Source organism: Scyliorhinus torazame, chromosome 16 (genome assembly GCF_047496885.1).
Source record: "Scyliorhinus torazame isolate Kashiwa2021f chromosome 16, sScyTor2.1, whole genome shotgun sequence".
Taxonomy (NCBI): domain Eukaryota; kingdom Metazoa; phylum Chordata; class Chondrichthyes; order Carcharhiniformes; family Scyliorhinidae; genus Scyliorhinus; species Scyliorhinus torazame.
This window is the reverse complement of record NC_092722.1, coordinates 112,884,966-112,900,324: the sequence shown is the minus strand read 5'-3', so window position 1 is coordinate 112,900,324 and position 15,359 is coordinate 112,884,966. Positions and strand designations below refer to the sequence as shown.

Here is a 15,359-nt window from a genome sequence, read left to right as displayed (position 1 = left end):
ATCCTCATCTGCATTTGGTTAATGAGTCACAAGTTCATGATTTGGGCAAACGCTTTTATTCAATGTCCTTGAGCAATTCCATTTTAATATAAGCTGTTAAAAGCAATATTTATAAAAATAATATTTAGCATACTGATTTTTATAAGAATTTATTCCTGGGATGTAGATGTCGTCAGTGAGGCAAGAATTATTGCCCATCCCTGGTTGCCCTTGAGGTAGTGATGATGGTAGGCTGTCTTCTTGTTGAACCACTGTAGGCTCTGTGTTAAAAGTGCTTCCACAATACTTCTGGTTCCAGGATTTTGACCCAGCAACAGTATGCCTATCCTTTAGAACGCGTGTTTCAAGAGACCTGGTACGGCATGGTTGGGTCTAAGTCTTGGACCTCCTTCCCTAGCAGCACGGTAGCTGAAACCACACCACATCCACTGCAGCAGCTCAATAAGGCAGCTCACCACCACCTTCTCAAGGTCAATTAAGGATGGGGAATAAATACTGGGCCTAAACAATAGTGCCCTCATCCCCTGAATGAATAAAAAAGGCTACACTGCCAAAACGAAACATGTAACGATGAATTGAAGCATCTCCTTCCGAATATCATTGTTTTAACTCTCTTCTTGACAAAGCCATGCTGAAGAAGCCAGTGGTGACTGAAGTAAGGACCCCAACAAATACATGGAGTGGCCTTGGGTTCTCCAAGTCGATGCCTGCAGAAACGATCAAGGAGCTAAGACGTACCAATCATATGTCCTACAAACCAACTATGTCAACTACATATGAGGTAATTAAAGATTTCCAATGCTCTGCAGTTTTTGTCCTTTTTTACAAGTGGAGCCCATTTACGCAGCCGCTGACTGTTGTTTTAGCTTGGGAGGTAAATGTGCAGCCAGCAATGTGGCTGAAGATTTTTTTGTCACATCATATTTTCAATACCAATGATATGTAATTCCTTTTCACTCCGATTTAACCAAGATGTCAGGCACAAAAATATTTGCCATCCGTCCAAAGCTAATGATTACTTTATTTTGAAAACGGTGATTTATCTATATCAGGCTTCATATTTCACTTGGCTGTAAGGTCTGGCTGGATGCTCGAATGGAGAAGTGCTGAATCCCGCAGCTTTGAAAGCCATGCAGAAAGCTTCTTGCTGTATAAACAATGGCAAAATCCAGGAAAGAATGATGAATACCCAGTTTCAGGCAGAGACCCAGCCACATGTTACCAATTACTCTCTGTGTATAGCTGTTAGCAGATTCCTTTTTAAGTTTCTGGTCTGGAACCGAGATTGTCTTTCAGCAAGTCAAGCATGTTCAGCTCTGAAGTACACAGAGAAGTTGCACTGAAAAGATGATTCAGTCATACTTGGTTAACCTCTAAACTGAACTCTTGACTGTATTGATAAGGCAGTGCCTCAGCAAAAGACTAAAAGAATAGTTTTTATTTCACTAAAATGTATAAAACGATTCGTTGGCTAAAGTGCAAAGTCACAAAAGATAACTTTCTTCTAAACCTCATCACCATCCTTAAATAATAGTCGTGTAAGGATCCTCCTGTTTAATCCCTGTCTATTCCCCTTTCCTCTTTTTAATTTCTGTTAACTTGCTATTGCCATTTTCTGCCCATGGGTGGTTAATGCCTTTAAGACCAAGCAGATTGCCTTTAATTTAAACACAGGAAACTCCAACAGGATGGGCTGTTTGGTCTGACATCAGTGAAGACCCGGACAGACTGGCTTGGCTGGTGGCCAATGAGCTATTCCCAAGAGTCGGGTTCTTCTTGAGGACAAGGCAGTGGTTGGTTCTGCTGTCTCTGGAATGTTCATTAGGGAGACCAGGTTTTACTTTTGTTTTGGTCAGAAGCTGTAGGATTATAGTCCAGGGGAGCGATTCTCCGACCCCCCCGCCGGGTCGGAGAATCGCCGGGGGCTGGCGTGAATCTCGCCCCTGCTGTGTCCCGAATTCTCCCCTACCAGAGAATCGGCAGGGGCGGGAATCGCGCCGGTCGGCGGGCTCCCCCCGGCGATTCTCCGCCCACGATGGGCCGAAGTCGCGCCGCTGTCAACCCTTGCCAGCCGGCGTGGATTGAACCACCTACCTTACCGGCGGAAGCAGACGGCGCGGGCGAGCTCCGGGGTCCTGGGGGGGGGGGCGCGGGGCGATCTGGCCCCGGGGGGTGCCCCCACGTTGGCCTGGCCCGCGATCGGGGCCCACCGATCGGCGAGCGGGCCTGTGCCGTGGGGGCACTCTTTTTCTTCCGCCTTCGCCATAGTCTTTACTATGGCGGAGGCGGAAGAGACCCCCTCCACTGTGCATGCGCGGGGATGCCGTGAGTGGCCGCTGACGCTCCCGCGCATGCGTTGCCCGATGAAGTCCTTTCGGCGCCGGCAGCGTGGCGCCGAAATTCCGCACCTTTGGGGCGGCGCGATGCCGGAGTGGTTCCCGCCACTCCATTATGCTGGATTCCCCCGCCCCGCCGGGTAGGGGAGAATCCCCCGCCCCGCCGGGTAGGGGAGAATCCCGGCCCTGATCTCTCTCTCTCTCTCTCTCTCTCTCACTCATCTAATGAATTTATTCTGAAGATCCAAAGTAAAGACCTTTTTCTCTCCACAGCCAGATTGAACTGCAGGGAGATTCAGCCCAACCACTAACTGCAGGCAGAGTCAGTTATTTTAAAACCATTTTATAAATCTTGTGTGAGGAGCTCTGTTCTTATCTCAGTAAGTCTCTTGGTCATTTTGGGGGAATTGGAAACAAGTAAGAATTAAACAGGCCTGAGTCACATCCTCTGAGTGAAGGCCCAGGTTAATAACAGTTAAAGTGACTCCCCAGAGGGAATCCTACAGCCTGGAAGTTCTGACTGAATGTTACCACCAGAAGATCCTCATTAACAATCCAACCAGGTGGCTTCAATCATTCCACGTTCTGGAGAGGCAACCAGCTGCAACAATCTCAACATCAGAAACAGGGATACTCATCTCTCTCTTTTCATCTTAATCCCTCTTATTTTTACCCCTTCCCCTCCCTCTATGTTTGTCCGTCTTGTGTGTGTTTGGGTAGAGGGTGGGATGGTAAAAGGAGGTGGCAGATTAGCTGACAGTTAGTCCATTATAATTATTGCATATTTCAACTTTGTTCCTGTTATACATAAACAGTTACTGTGTTCAATCTGTAAACCTGGTGGTTGTAACTTATTGAACAGTCCAGGGGCTAAAGATTCTGCAAACCTTATACGAATTATTGGTTAATTCACTTGGGTTGGGATTCTGGTGTATGTGAGGCTGGAATTGACTGCACACTAGCCCAGGGTGTCGTGATAGTAGTATTCTTGACACAAGCCGTTTGAGAAATACGGAAGGTGGTGGCATAGTGGTATTGTCACCGGACTAGTAATCCAGAGGCTCCAGGGCAAGATCTGGGGACCCAGGTTCACATCCCACCACGGCAGATGGTGACATTTGAATTCAATACAAATCTGGAATTAAAAGTCTAATGATAACCATGAAACCATTGTTGATGATCATAAAAACCCATCTGGTTCACTAGTACCCTTTAGGGAAGGAAATCTGCAGGCCCACGCCCTGGTCTGTCCTATATGTGACTCCAGATCCACAGCAATGTGGTTGATTCTCAAAAGTCCTCTGAAATGGAGGGCAGTTAGAGATGGGCAAGAAATGCTGATGCAGTAAACACATCCCATAAACAAATATTTATTTTCTAAATCACTTCCATGAAACAATGTCCTTTTCCATTTCTTTTGTTGTTTCTTCCTTTTTTGTGGCTCCATTTAGTCTGTAATTCCATTCAGATTCCTCGTGCCACCTGATTTCTTCTACCCAACTAATTGTCCTTTCCACTTCATCAATTCTCTCTCTATCTACATCTGGCTCCCCTTGCATCTGAAATATCTTTCTTCCACGATCATCCCTCTTTTCACGCTCTCTCTCTCTCATGCATCCCATTCTCTCTCACTTATTCCCACCCACCTTCATCCTCTTTACCTCTGAAATGATCACCTTCGCCTCTTTTGTTCCTTCCGCTGCTGTTCTCCATCACTGTCCTCTCTCCCTACTTTGTTCTCTCCTTGTCTTCTACCCCACAATGCTCCCTCCTCACAGCAGCCTTATAGCAATGGTTGCAATTCATTGCTTAGGTAATCGCAGATGGTTCTTTCACCTTCCAACCCAGCCACCAGTGAGCCGGACATGGCTGTGATGGGCTGTATTGTTGGGTCAGTGTGATGAACGTAAGAATTTCAGATATATTGTATTATATGTATTGGTGCAATAAGGATGAAAAGCCTGGGTTAATGTGTGTATAACTACTTCAGTCGTGTTTTTAAACAATCCTGCTTTAAAAGACAGCTAAGCTTTTTGGGAGCCACAGGTGCAATTAAAGCATCATAAAAGTTTGATCTGATGGACTTTTGTTGATATTAAGAGTAGTTAATTGGAGACATTGTGTTCAGTTCAATGGGATGCTATAGTTAATGGGAGAAGCCAGAGGTTGAAGCAGTCTGGTTTTAAGAGTTTTCAGAGCGTTCTAGCCTGTGGCTGGAAGGCAAGCTGAGAAGTTCCTGAAGAAATACAGCCAGCAATTCTACATTGTTCACCCAGGGTTCGGATCGATCTTTTCAAACAGTCTCAAAAGACATTTCTGTACAGCAAGTATTCCTGAGTGCTAACTGTATTTAAAAGTGAATTGGGACCTGAGGTGATATTTTTGTTTGAGTGGAAATAAAGATAGCAGTTAAGGGTTAATGCATTCACTCCATTGATTTTCATTGTTTAAGGGATAATTGCAAGCTACTTTCTTGTGTGATGTTTAAGCTATTCTAATGCTGTGTTAATAATAAAGCTTGTTTAATATACCATGCCCCTACTCCTGGAGCGAGGTGTCCTTACCTCACAGACTTACAGTTGGGGTCAGATCAGGATTGCAATATCAGTTCCAGGAAATAAGCAAACCTCACACAGTTGCAAGCCTTCACAGCCAATCTGTGACTGAGCAAAGTGCTGCCAATCTCAACTGGGCTGTATGATGATTATAGGCTGACCACGAGGCGTCTGTACCTGGAGCCTGGATTGCTGAATGTAGGCTGCAAGCAGCTAAATGCAGAGAATTGCATAGCCTGCTTCTGTGCTGTGAGATCTGTTTGGCCCAACTGTTCTGTGGCAGCGTTTGTGCTCCTCACAAGTGTCTACTTCCCACTGTCTTCACCTTAAACCCATCAGCATCTCCTACCAAGGCTGGCTTCCCTTGCTGAATGGTTTTTGGTCTTTGAGGTTGAATGGAAAATGGCTGCTTGACAATCTGCTGCTGCTGTTTCAGGAAGGGAATCCAGACCAGCCAGATTGTTGTAACTCTCAACTGAGGCACAGCTTGGAAGATCTACAACTCATTCTTTAGGAAGGGAAAAATGCAGTGCAATCGATGATTGGACACTGTCTGAAGGACAGGGAGTGATTCATTCAGGTTATCAATTGACAAAGCTTAGCTCTGTTTGGGTAGCGTTCTGCCGCACTTAAAAGTTCACCAAAGTCTTCACGCATTGTTAAGAGAAACATTGAGTGCCATCTAATCATGATCTTGCCTTGCAGTCATCATCGCCAGTGTCGCTATCACGGTCAAACAGTCGGGAGTGCATCGGGGGCAGCAATGATTCTGATAACTGGAGAGATCGGAATGGTTCCCACACTGAATTCCCAACTTCCATCAACGGCCCTAAGCAAAAAAATAACCCATGTAAGCATTTCCAGGTATTGTGGCAGAGGGACTTCCACTTTAGAATGTGCTGTAATATTGAAGAGACAGCAATGAATGTATTTGCTACTTGTTGTATTAATAGTCAAGGGATTGGATGACTTTTGATAAAATGATTTTGTGGAAGAGCGTGGACTAGACAATAAAGGTGGAGTCAATGCATTATAATAGAACAGAATCCTTGCCCTACAGTTTAACTTTCTTCCTCTTGCACCTAACTTGCTGCTCTCTGCAAGAAGAAATCGCTGCTTCAACTGTGAGCCCATAACCAGCCTATTATCGACACAGGAGTAGGCCATTCAGCCCCTCCAACCTGTTCCATCATTCTTTTAGATTGTGGCTGATTTGTACCACAACTGAAGGTTTTTGCTCTTTCTCCCAATCCCTTGAGCACTTTATTGAACAGATATCTCTTGATTTCAGCCATGAAAATGCTAATTGATCTTATAAGCCAAGTCGTTCTGGGGGATAGAGTAATGGATTTCCACTATCCTTTGTGTGAAAGATATATATATATATATTTAATAAACATTTTATTGAGGTATTTTTGGTATAGTAACAGCAACAAAATAAACAATATACATGATACCATAAACATAGTGCAAAAGCCATTTACCTCTCATACAGATCCCACCCTTATTGACCCCTGACTCTAATCTAAACTACTCCCCCCCCCCCCCCCCCCCCCCCCCCCCCCCCCGTCTGCTGACGATTGATTTCCCACAAAGAAGTCGACGAACGGTTGCCACCTCCGGGTGAACCCTAACAGTGACCCTCTCAAGGCCTCTCCAAACAGAGAAAGCTAGCCATGTCCGATAGCCAGGGCTCCGACTTCAGGGGCTTTGAGTCCCTCCATGCTAATAGTATCCGTCTCCGGGCTACCAGGGAAGCAAAGGCCAGAACGTCTGCCTCTTTCTCCTCCTGGATTCCCGGGTTTTCTGACACCCCGAAAATCGCCACCTCTGGACTCAGTGCCACCCTTGTTTCTAACACCGTGGACATGATGTCCGCAAACCCCTGCCAAAATCCCCTAAGCTTTGGACATGTCCAAAACATGTGGACATGGTTCGCTGGTCCTCCCGCACATTATGTGCACCTGTCCTCCACTCCAAAGAATCTGCTCATCTGGGCCACTGTCATGTGAGCCCGGTGAACCTTAAAATCTATCAGGCTGAGCCTGGCACATGTTGCGGATGCGTTGACTCTACTCAACGCGTCCGCCCATAGACCATCATTTATTTCACCTCCCAGCTCCTCCTCTCACTTGTGCTTCAGCGCCTCGGTCTGCGTCGCCTCCGACCCCATAAGCACTTTATAAATGTCCGAGACGCTCCCTTCTCCTACCCACCCTCTGGAAACTACCGTGTCCTGAATCCCCCGTAGCGGTAGGAGTGGGAAGGTCGACACCTGTTTACGAAGGAAGTCCCGCACCTGCAGATGTTTTCCCTCGCCAGTCCAAACTTTTCCTCCAACGCCCTCATACTCGGAAAGCTCCCCTCTATGAACATATCCCCCATCCTCTTAATCCCCGCTCTCCGCCATAACCGGAACCCCCCATCCATACTCCCTGGGGCAAACCGGTGATTATCACAGTCAGGGGCCCAGACCGATGCTCCCACTGCTCCCACATGCCACCTCCACTGGCCTCAAACTCTCAGCGCCGCCACCACCACTGGACTGGTGGAACGGCAGAGGCGCAGTTACCAACGCCCCCTTACATGAAGCCGCCTCCATACGCTCCCATGACGAACCCTCCCCCACCACCCACTTCCTGATCATGGCTGTATTAGCCGCCCAGTAATAGTTGCTAAAATTTGGCAGCGCCAGCCTGCCCTCTCCCCGGCTCCGCTCAACCATGACCTTCCTTACTCGCGGGGTCTTGCCAGCCCAGATGAAGCCGGTGATCACTCTGTTGACCCGCTTAAAAAAGGACCGCAGAATAAAGATGGGGAGACACTGAAATAGTGTGAAAGATATATTATAATAGCCCTGTAACCTAAACAGTCAAACAGTTCTTAGAGAAAAAAATTGTTCTGGCATGTGGTCTGTTTGAATGTGGGGCCTCAAGCGAACTTAAAAAATAAAATTCCAGCTCCTCTCCCAGTATAAAACATGTTGAAATGTTTACATCTTTAGAATTCAGTGGAATTCTCATTTCCTGATCTTGGCTGAACTGACCCCGGGGGGGGGGGGGGGGGGGGGGGGCAAGTTTTGAAAAGTTAAAAGGAAGCAAATGGGGTATTTTATCAGGACATCTTTATTTGTATCCGTTAATGTCATTAAAGTTGATTGTAACCACTATTGATGGGGTACTTCCCTCATTTGCTCTCTGTGCTGTGTATATAAAACTTTCATTTGGGGGTGGACGTTAATTTCTGGGCTGTGAAGACAGACGGTCCTGAGGAACAAAACAATTTTATGCCTTGGGGTCAGATGTATTTGCATCTCGATCCTGGATACAGTTTTCTTCTGGCACCCCACCGAATGGCCTTCCTGTTATAGAAACCATGGAAAATGTATGCCACATGAGGAGGCTGGCCAGCCCATCATGTCCCTGCCAGTTGATGAAAAGCTGCCAGTCGAATCCCATCTTTCCTGTACTTGGTACATAACCTTGCAGGCCGCAGCTCTTTGAGTGAACATCCATACACTATTTGAGGGCGGACAGTGCGTAAGGGGAGGTGATGGTGTATTAATCTTGCCACTGGGCTAGTGATCCAGAGACCCAGGGTCATGCTGTAGGAACCTAGGTTCAAATCCCACCATGGCAGCTGGTGAAATTTGAATTTCAATAAAACTCTGGAATTAAAAGTTTAGTGCCAACCCCAAAACCATTGTTTTAGATTAAAAAATCCCATCTGATTCGCTAAGGTCCTTTAGAAAAGGATATCTGCCACCCTTACAAGGTCTGGCCTACATGTAACTCCAGACCCACAGAAATGTGTTTAAAGCACTTGGGATTAGGGGTAGGATAAAAAACTGGTTGGCAGACAGGAAACAAAGACTAGGAATTAATGGGCCTTTTTCAAATTGGCAGGCAGTGACTAATGGGGTACCGCAGCGATCTGTGCTAGGGCTCCAACTATTCACAATATATATGAATAATTTAGATGAGGGAACAAAATGTAATATCTTCAAATTGACAGATGACACCACGTTTGGTGGGAGGGTGAGCTATGAGGAGGATGCAGAGATCCTTTGGTTTGATTTGGGCAAGTTAAGTGAGTGGGCAAATGAATGGCAGATGCAGTATAATTTGGATATCCACTTTGAGATATTATTGCGAGATTATCCACTTTGGTAGCAAAAACAAGATGGCAGACTATTATCTGAATGGCCATAAATTAGGAATGAAATGAAAAATGAAAATGAAATGAAAAATTTGCTTATTGTCACAAGTAGGCTTCAAATGAAGTTACTGTGAAAAGCCCCTAGTCGCCACATTCCGGCGCCTGTTTGGGGAGGCTGTTACGGGAATCGAACCGTGCTGCTGGCCTGCCACGGTCTGCTTTCAAAGCCAGCGATTTAGCCCTGTGCTAAAATGTGCAATCAGACCTGGGTGTCCTCATACAATAGTCACTGAAGGTAAGCATGCAGGTACAGTAGACAGTAAAGAAGACAAATGGTATGCTGGCCTTCATTGTGAGAGGATTAGATCACAGGAGCAGGGATGTCTTGCTGCAATTATACAGGGAATTGTTGAGTCCATACCTTGAATATTGTGTGCAGTTTTGGTCTCCTTAGCTGAGAAATGAAGTTCTTGTGCTAGCAGGAATGCAGCAAAATTTTACCAGACTGATTCCTGGGATTGTGGGACTGACAAATTATGATTGATTGAGTCAGTTAGTATTATATTCGCTGGAGTTCAGAAGAGTAATAATAATCTTTATTATTGTCACAAGTAGGCTTGCATTAACACTGCAATGAAGTTACTGTGAAAATCCCTTAGTCGCCACACTCCAGCGCCTGTTCAGGCACACACACACGGAGAATTCAGAATGTCCAATTCACCTAACAAGCACGTCTTTCGAGACTTGTGGGAGGAAACCGGAGCACCCGGAGGAAACCCACTCAGACATGGGGAGAACATGCAGACTCCGCACAGATGGTGACCCAAGCGAGAATCGAACCCGGGACCCTGCCGCTGTGAAGCAACAGCGCTAACCACTGTGCTACCGAATATGGGGGGATCTCATACGCAACCTATAACATTTTAACAGGACTAGACAGAGTTGATGTAGGAAGGCCCTGATGTTGGGTATGTCCAGAACCATGGATCACAGTCAGATGATACAGGGCAGACCATTTAGGACAGAGATGAGGAAACATTTCTTCATCCAAAGAGTGGTGAGCTTGTGAAATTCGTTACCTCAACTACAAGAAGTAGTTGAGGCCAAAATATTGTATGTTTTCTAGAGGCAGTTAGATATAGCACTTTGGGCAAAAGGGATAAAAGGATATGGGGGGAACAGTGGATTAGGCTATTGAGTTGGATGGTCAGCTATGATCATATTGAATGGCGGAACACACTCTAAGGGCCGAATGATCTCCTCCTGCTCCTATTTTCTATGTTTCTATGACTCCTAACTGCCTCCTAGTTCAGGGCAATTAGGGATAGGCAACAAATGCTGGCCTTGCTAGTGACACCCACATCCCATGAAAGAAATAAAAAAAATGTGGTGAGAGTTCCTGCCTCAACCATCCTTTGAGGCAGTGAATTCCAGATCATGCCTGGCAGTACTGGAGTGTAGGATATAGTCAAAGCCATAATTTCCTAATACTCGTGTTTACAGCAGTAAAGCAATTGCTAAGTATGTTTTTAGCAGATGACCCTCGCTGTGAGTCTGTCCTTTCATCAATTCCAACTGGATAAGCTATCAGTTACTTCCATTAAATCATGTTTGAATGCTGTTGCTGTATCACAATGAACAAAACGAATTGACTACCCTTCCCTTGACTGAATCCATGTTATGCCTAGTGTGATCTCCGAATGCTGAACATACTAGTGTGATCTCCGAATGCTGAACGTACTAGTGTGATCTCCGAATGCTGAACGTAATTATTTGTGCTGAAAAGCAATTCACTGCTAAATTGGTTTTCCTCCCGTGCATGTGGGAGTGGACGCAGTGTGGGAGGTGTTTGTTATTTTTACCCCACTGTTTACGTTATGTTTCTCTTGCCCTGCCTTTAGTTTCCCACCACTATCCTGTTGTGACGGAACACCAGTAGCAACATATTTCTATTACCACCAGGCTGATAATCTATACCGTCAGTAGCCATTGTATCAAACAAGGAAGTAAAGCCTGTGTGCATTAAAACAGTCTCATGAGGAGCTGTTACTGTATTAGGAAGAGACAATCGCAAACAGTTGTTAAACTCTCTCTGAGCGAGACTAACTAACTTGTCCTCACCTCGTGCGAATTTGAGGGAAATTACTTTGCTGTGGATTGCGATTTTCTTTTCTGTTTTTTGCTCAGCCCCACTCTCCAGAGGACACAAATATGTTTTTGAATTGGTGTAACTTTGATTTGAGCCCAGATCACGTCGAACTAAGGAATTTGCACAATTCCCAAGAGACACTGGATAAAGTTAGTCTTTGCCTACAAAATGGGCTGATAGCAAAATGGTGAGTGTAGCTTGGTTAAGAGAAACAGGTGACTTTGGAGCGTTAAACACCCCACCAATGGTAGTTTTCCTTGTGTTATACTTGAGGTCATTGTAGAGTAATTTGGAGACGCAGTGACATGGTGGTAATGTCAGCGGACATAGGTTAAAATCCCACCATGGCAGCTGGTGGAATTTAAATTCACTTGATAAATAAATCTGGAATTGAAAGTTAGTCTGACAATCATCGACTGTCATTAAAACCCATCTGGTTCACTAATAGAGTCATAGACGTTTACAGCATGGAAACAGGTCCTTTGGCCCAGCTTGTCCATGCCACCCAGTTTCTATCACTAAGCTAGTCCCACTTGCCCGCATGTGGCCCATATCCCTCTATACCCACCCTGCCCATGTAACTGTCTAACTGTTTTTTAAAGGGAAAAATTGTACCCGCCTCTACCACTGCCTCTGGCAGCTTGTTCCAGATGCTCACTACTCTCTGTGTGAAAAAATGTCTCCTCTGATCTCTTTTGTATCTGCCTCCTCTCACCTAAAACCTCTGCCCTCTTAGTTCTAGACTCCTCTACCTTTGGAAAAAGATGTTGACTATCTACCATATCTTTGCTCCTCATTATTTTATAGACGTCTATAAGATCATCCCTAAGTCTCCTACGCTCCAGGGAAAAAAAGTCCCAGCCTCTCCTTATATCTCAGACCATCAAGTCCTGGTAACATCCTCGTAAATCTCATCTGCACTCTTTCTAGTTTAACAATATCCTTCCTATAATAGTGTGACCAGAACTGAACACAGTATTCCATATGTGGTCTTACAATGTCTTGTACAACTTCAACAAGACGTCCCAACTCCTGTATTCAATAATCTGACCGATAAAACCTACCTTGCTGAATGCTTTCCACCACCCTGTCCACCTGCGACTCCACCTTCCAGGAGCTATGAACCTGTACCCCTAGATCTCTTTGTTCTGTAACTCTCCCCAACTCGCTACCATTAACTGAGTAGGTCCTGCCCTGATTTGATCTACCAAAATGCATCACCTCATATTTATCCAAATTAAACTCCATCTGCCATTCATCAGCCCACTGGCCCAATTGGTCAAGATCCTGTTGCAATCTTGTATCACCTTCTTCACTGTCCACTATGCCACCAGTCTTAGTGTCATCTGCAAACTTACTAACCATGCCTCCTACATTTTCATCCAAATCATTAATATATATATATAACAAATATCAGTGGACCCAGCACTGATCTCTGAAGCTCACTGCTGGTCACAGGCCTCCAGTTTGAAAAACAACCCACCACAACCACCCTTTGTCTTCTGTCGCCAAGCCAATTTTGTATCCAATTGGCTACCTCACCCTGGATTCCATGAGATTTTTAAAAATAAATTTAGAATACCCAATTATTTTTTCTCCAATTAAGGGGCAATTTAGTGTGGCCAATCCCCCTAACCTGCACATCTTTGGGTTGTGGGAGTGAAACCCACGCAGCCATGGGGGGGAATGTGCAAACTCCACACGGACAGTAACCCAGGGCCGGGATTCGAACCCGGGTCCTCAGTGCCACAGTTGGATTCCATGAGATTTAACCTTTTGCAACAACCTACCATATGGTGCCTTGTCAAAGGCCTTGCTGAAGTCCATGTAGACAACGTCGACTGCACGGCCCTCATCCAACTTCTTGGTTACCCCTTCAAAAAACTCAATCAAGTTCGTGAGACATGACCTTCCCCTCATGATGACTTTCCCTAATTAGCCCTTGCCTGTCTAAATGCCTGTAGATCCTGTCCTTCAGAATACCTTCTAACAACTTACCCACTACAGAAGTAAGGCTAACCGGTCTGTAGTTCCCAGGCTTATCCCTACAGCCCTTCTTAAACAAGGGCACAAAATTTGCAACCCTCCAATCTTCAGACACTCTGCTATGGCTGTCAATGATTCAAATATCTCAGCTAGGGGGCTGGTAATTTCCTCCCTAGCCTCCCACAATGTCCTGGGATATATTTAATCACGTCCTGGGGATTTATCTATCTTGGTGTGCTTTAATACCTCCAGCACCTCCTTTAATGTCCTTTTATAGGGAAGAGAATCTGCAGTCCCTATCTGGTCTGGCCTACATGTGACTCCAGACCCACAGCAATGTGTTTGACTCTTAACTACCCTCTGAAATGACCCAGCAAGCCACTCTGTTCAAAGGCAATTAAGGATGGAAAACAAATGTTAGCCCAGCCAGTGACATTCATGTCCTGGGAAAGAAGAGAAAAAGTTGATATATTATTTGCTATGATTCATCCACATCTATCGTGAAACCTGCGATAGACAGCATAGTATGAACAAATTAGATGGGCCTTGGTCTTTTATTGCTTAGCCACTACCATATTCCTAAAGAGAATTTCCAACTTGCTAGTCATTCCCAAGAGACTGAGGTAGACCAATTTTTCATTCCTCGAGTTTAAGATTCTTCCGTATCAGATTTTGGATGTAATGTTTAATCTTTTTGTCTCTGCAGCTGAGCACTATTTAACCAGCAGCAATTACATGGACTGCATTTCCTCTCTGATGGGCAGTAATGGCTGCACCCTGAATAATTCCTTCAAAGGCTCGGAATTGCCCGAACTTTTCAGCAAACTCGGTTTAGGCAAATACACGGATATCTTCCAGCAGCAAGAGGTAAGTCTGACCACATCTCATTGAATGTCAATAATATCACAACCCAGGGATGCTTGAAAACATTTTTTTTTCTTACTGCGTGCTTTGAAATAAAAGGAAATTTGTTTGTGTGGAGTGTTTTGTAAGGAACCTGGGGCGAGATTCTCCGAACCCCCGCCGGGTCGGAGAATTGCCGGGGGCTGGCGTGAATCCCGCCCCCGCCGGTTGCCGAATTCTCCGGCACCGGAGATTCGGCGGGGGTGGGAATCGCGCCGCGCCGGTTGGCGGGCCCCCCCCCCCGCGGCGATTCTCCGGCACGGATGGGCCGAAGTCCCGCTGCTAGAATGCCTGTCCCACCGGTGTGGATTAAACCACCTACCTTATCGGTGGGACAAGGCGGCGCGGGCGGGCTCGGGGGTCCTGGGGGGGACGCGGGGCGATCTGACCCTGGGGGGTGCCCCCACGGTGGCCTGGCCCGCGATCGGGGCCCACCGATCCGCGGGCGGGCCTGTGCCGTGGGGGCACTCTTTTCCTTCTGCCTTCGCCACGGTTTCCACCATGGCTGAGGCGGAAGAGACTCCCTCCACAGCGCATGCGCGGGGATGCCGTGAGCGGCCGCTAACATTCCCGTGCATGCGCCGCCCGGCAATGTCATTTCTGCGCCAGCTGGCGGGGCACTTCCGCCAGCTGGCGGGGCGGAAATCAGTCCGGCGCGGGCCTAGCCCCTCAAGGTTAGGACTCGGCCGGTCAAGGGGCGGAGGATTCCGCACCTTTGGGGCGGCGCAATGCCGGACTGATTTGCGCCGTTTTTGGCGCCTGTCGGCGGACATCGCGCCGATACCGGAGAATTTCGCCCCTGATCTCGAACTGAGACATTTTCTCAGTGGTCCAATATCCTACTTTTCCCAGGGCATGCAAAGCCCCAGCTGAATGTTGACTCATTACTGTATCTTAACTAAACCACAAAACCACGCCACTGCTGAACCAATGCAGTCTACTCTACCACATTCTAATCTTCGAGCATTGATTGAGTATCTCAGTTTAACTTGATTGGTGTTTAATTGTTGGGTAGCTTTCCACAGTGGGGTCAGGCACAGAAGAAGCTGGATTGAGGAGACACCAGTTCAGTTCATGGAAGATACCATTGTTGTATCTTGTCAACATAAGTTGGACTTGATCCAAAGGCTCATAGGTGAAAATAGTAAACAAACCCCTTAAATCACTTTATCTTTTCCAACTCATTTCCACATGCAGTTGTGTTTTATCTGAGAGTGTACTTATCTGCACCAAACCACAAAGGTTACAGCAATACATGTTGGATACAGAGAT

At 46.2% G+C, this 15,359-nt stretch overlaps 1 protein-coding gene across 3 annotated transcripts in view; it reads left to right on the top strand.

Annotated features, from left to right (window-relative positions):
• Positions 1 to 15,359, top strand: part of LOC140393004 (protein bicaudal C homolog 1-like) — a 398,646-nt gene that overhangs the window by 362,673 nt on the left and 20,614 nt on the right. For all 3 annotated transcript variants that reach the window (XM_072478914.1, XM_072478916.1, XM_072478915.1), the window contains 3 exons: positions 627 to 781; positions 5,597 to 5,741; positions 13,891 to 14,051. In XM_072478914.1, the coding sequence (XP_072335015.1) occupies positions 627 to 781; positions 5,597 to 5,741; positions 13,891 to 14,051 (461 nt within the window). The remainder of the gene's footprint in view (positions 1 to 626; positions 782 to 5,596; positions 5,742 to 13,890; positions 14,052 to 15,359) is intronic.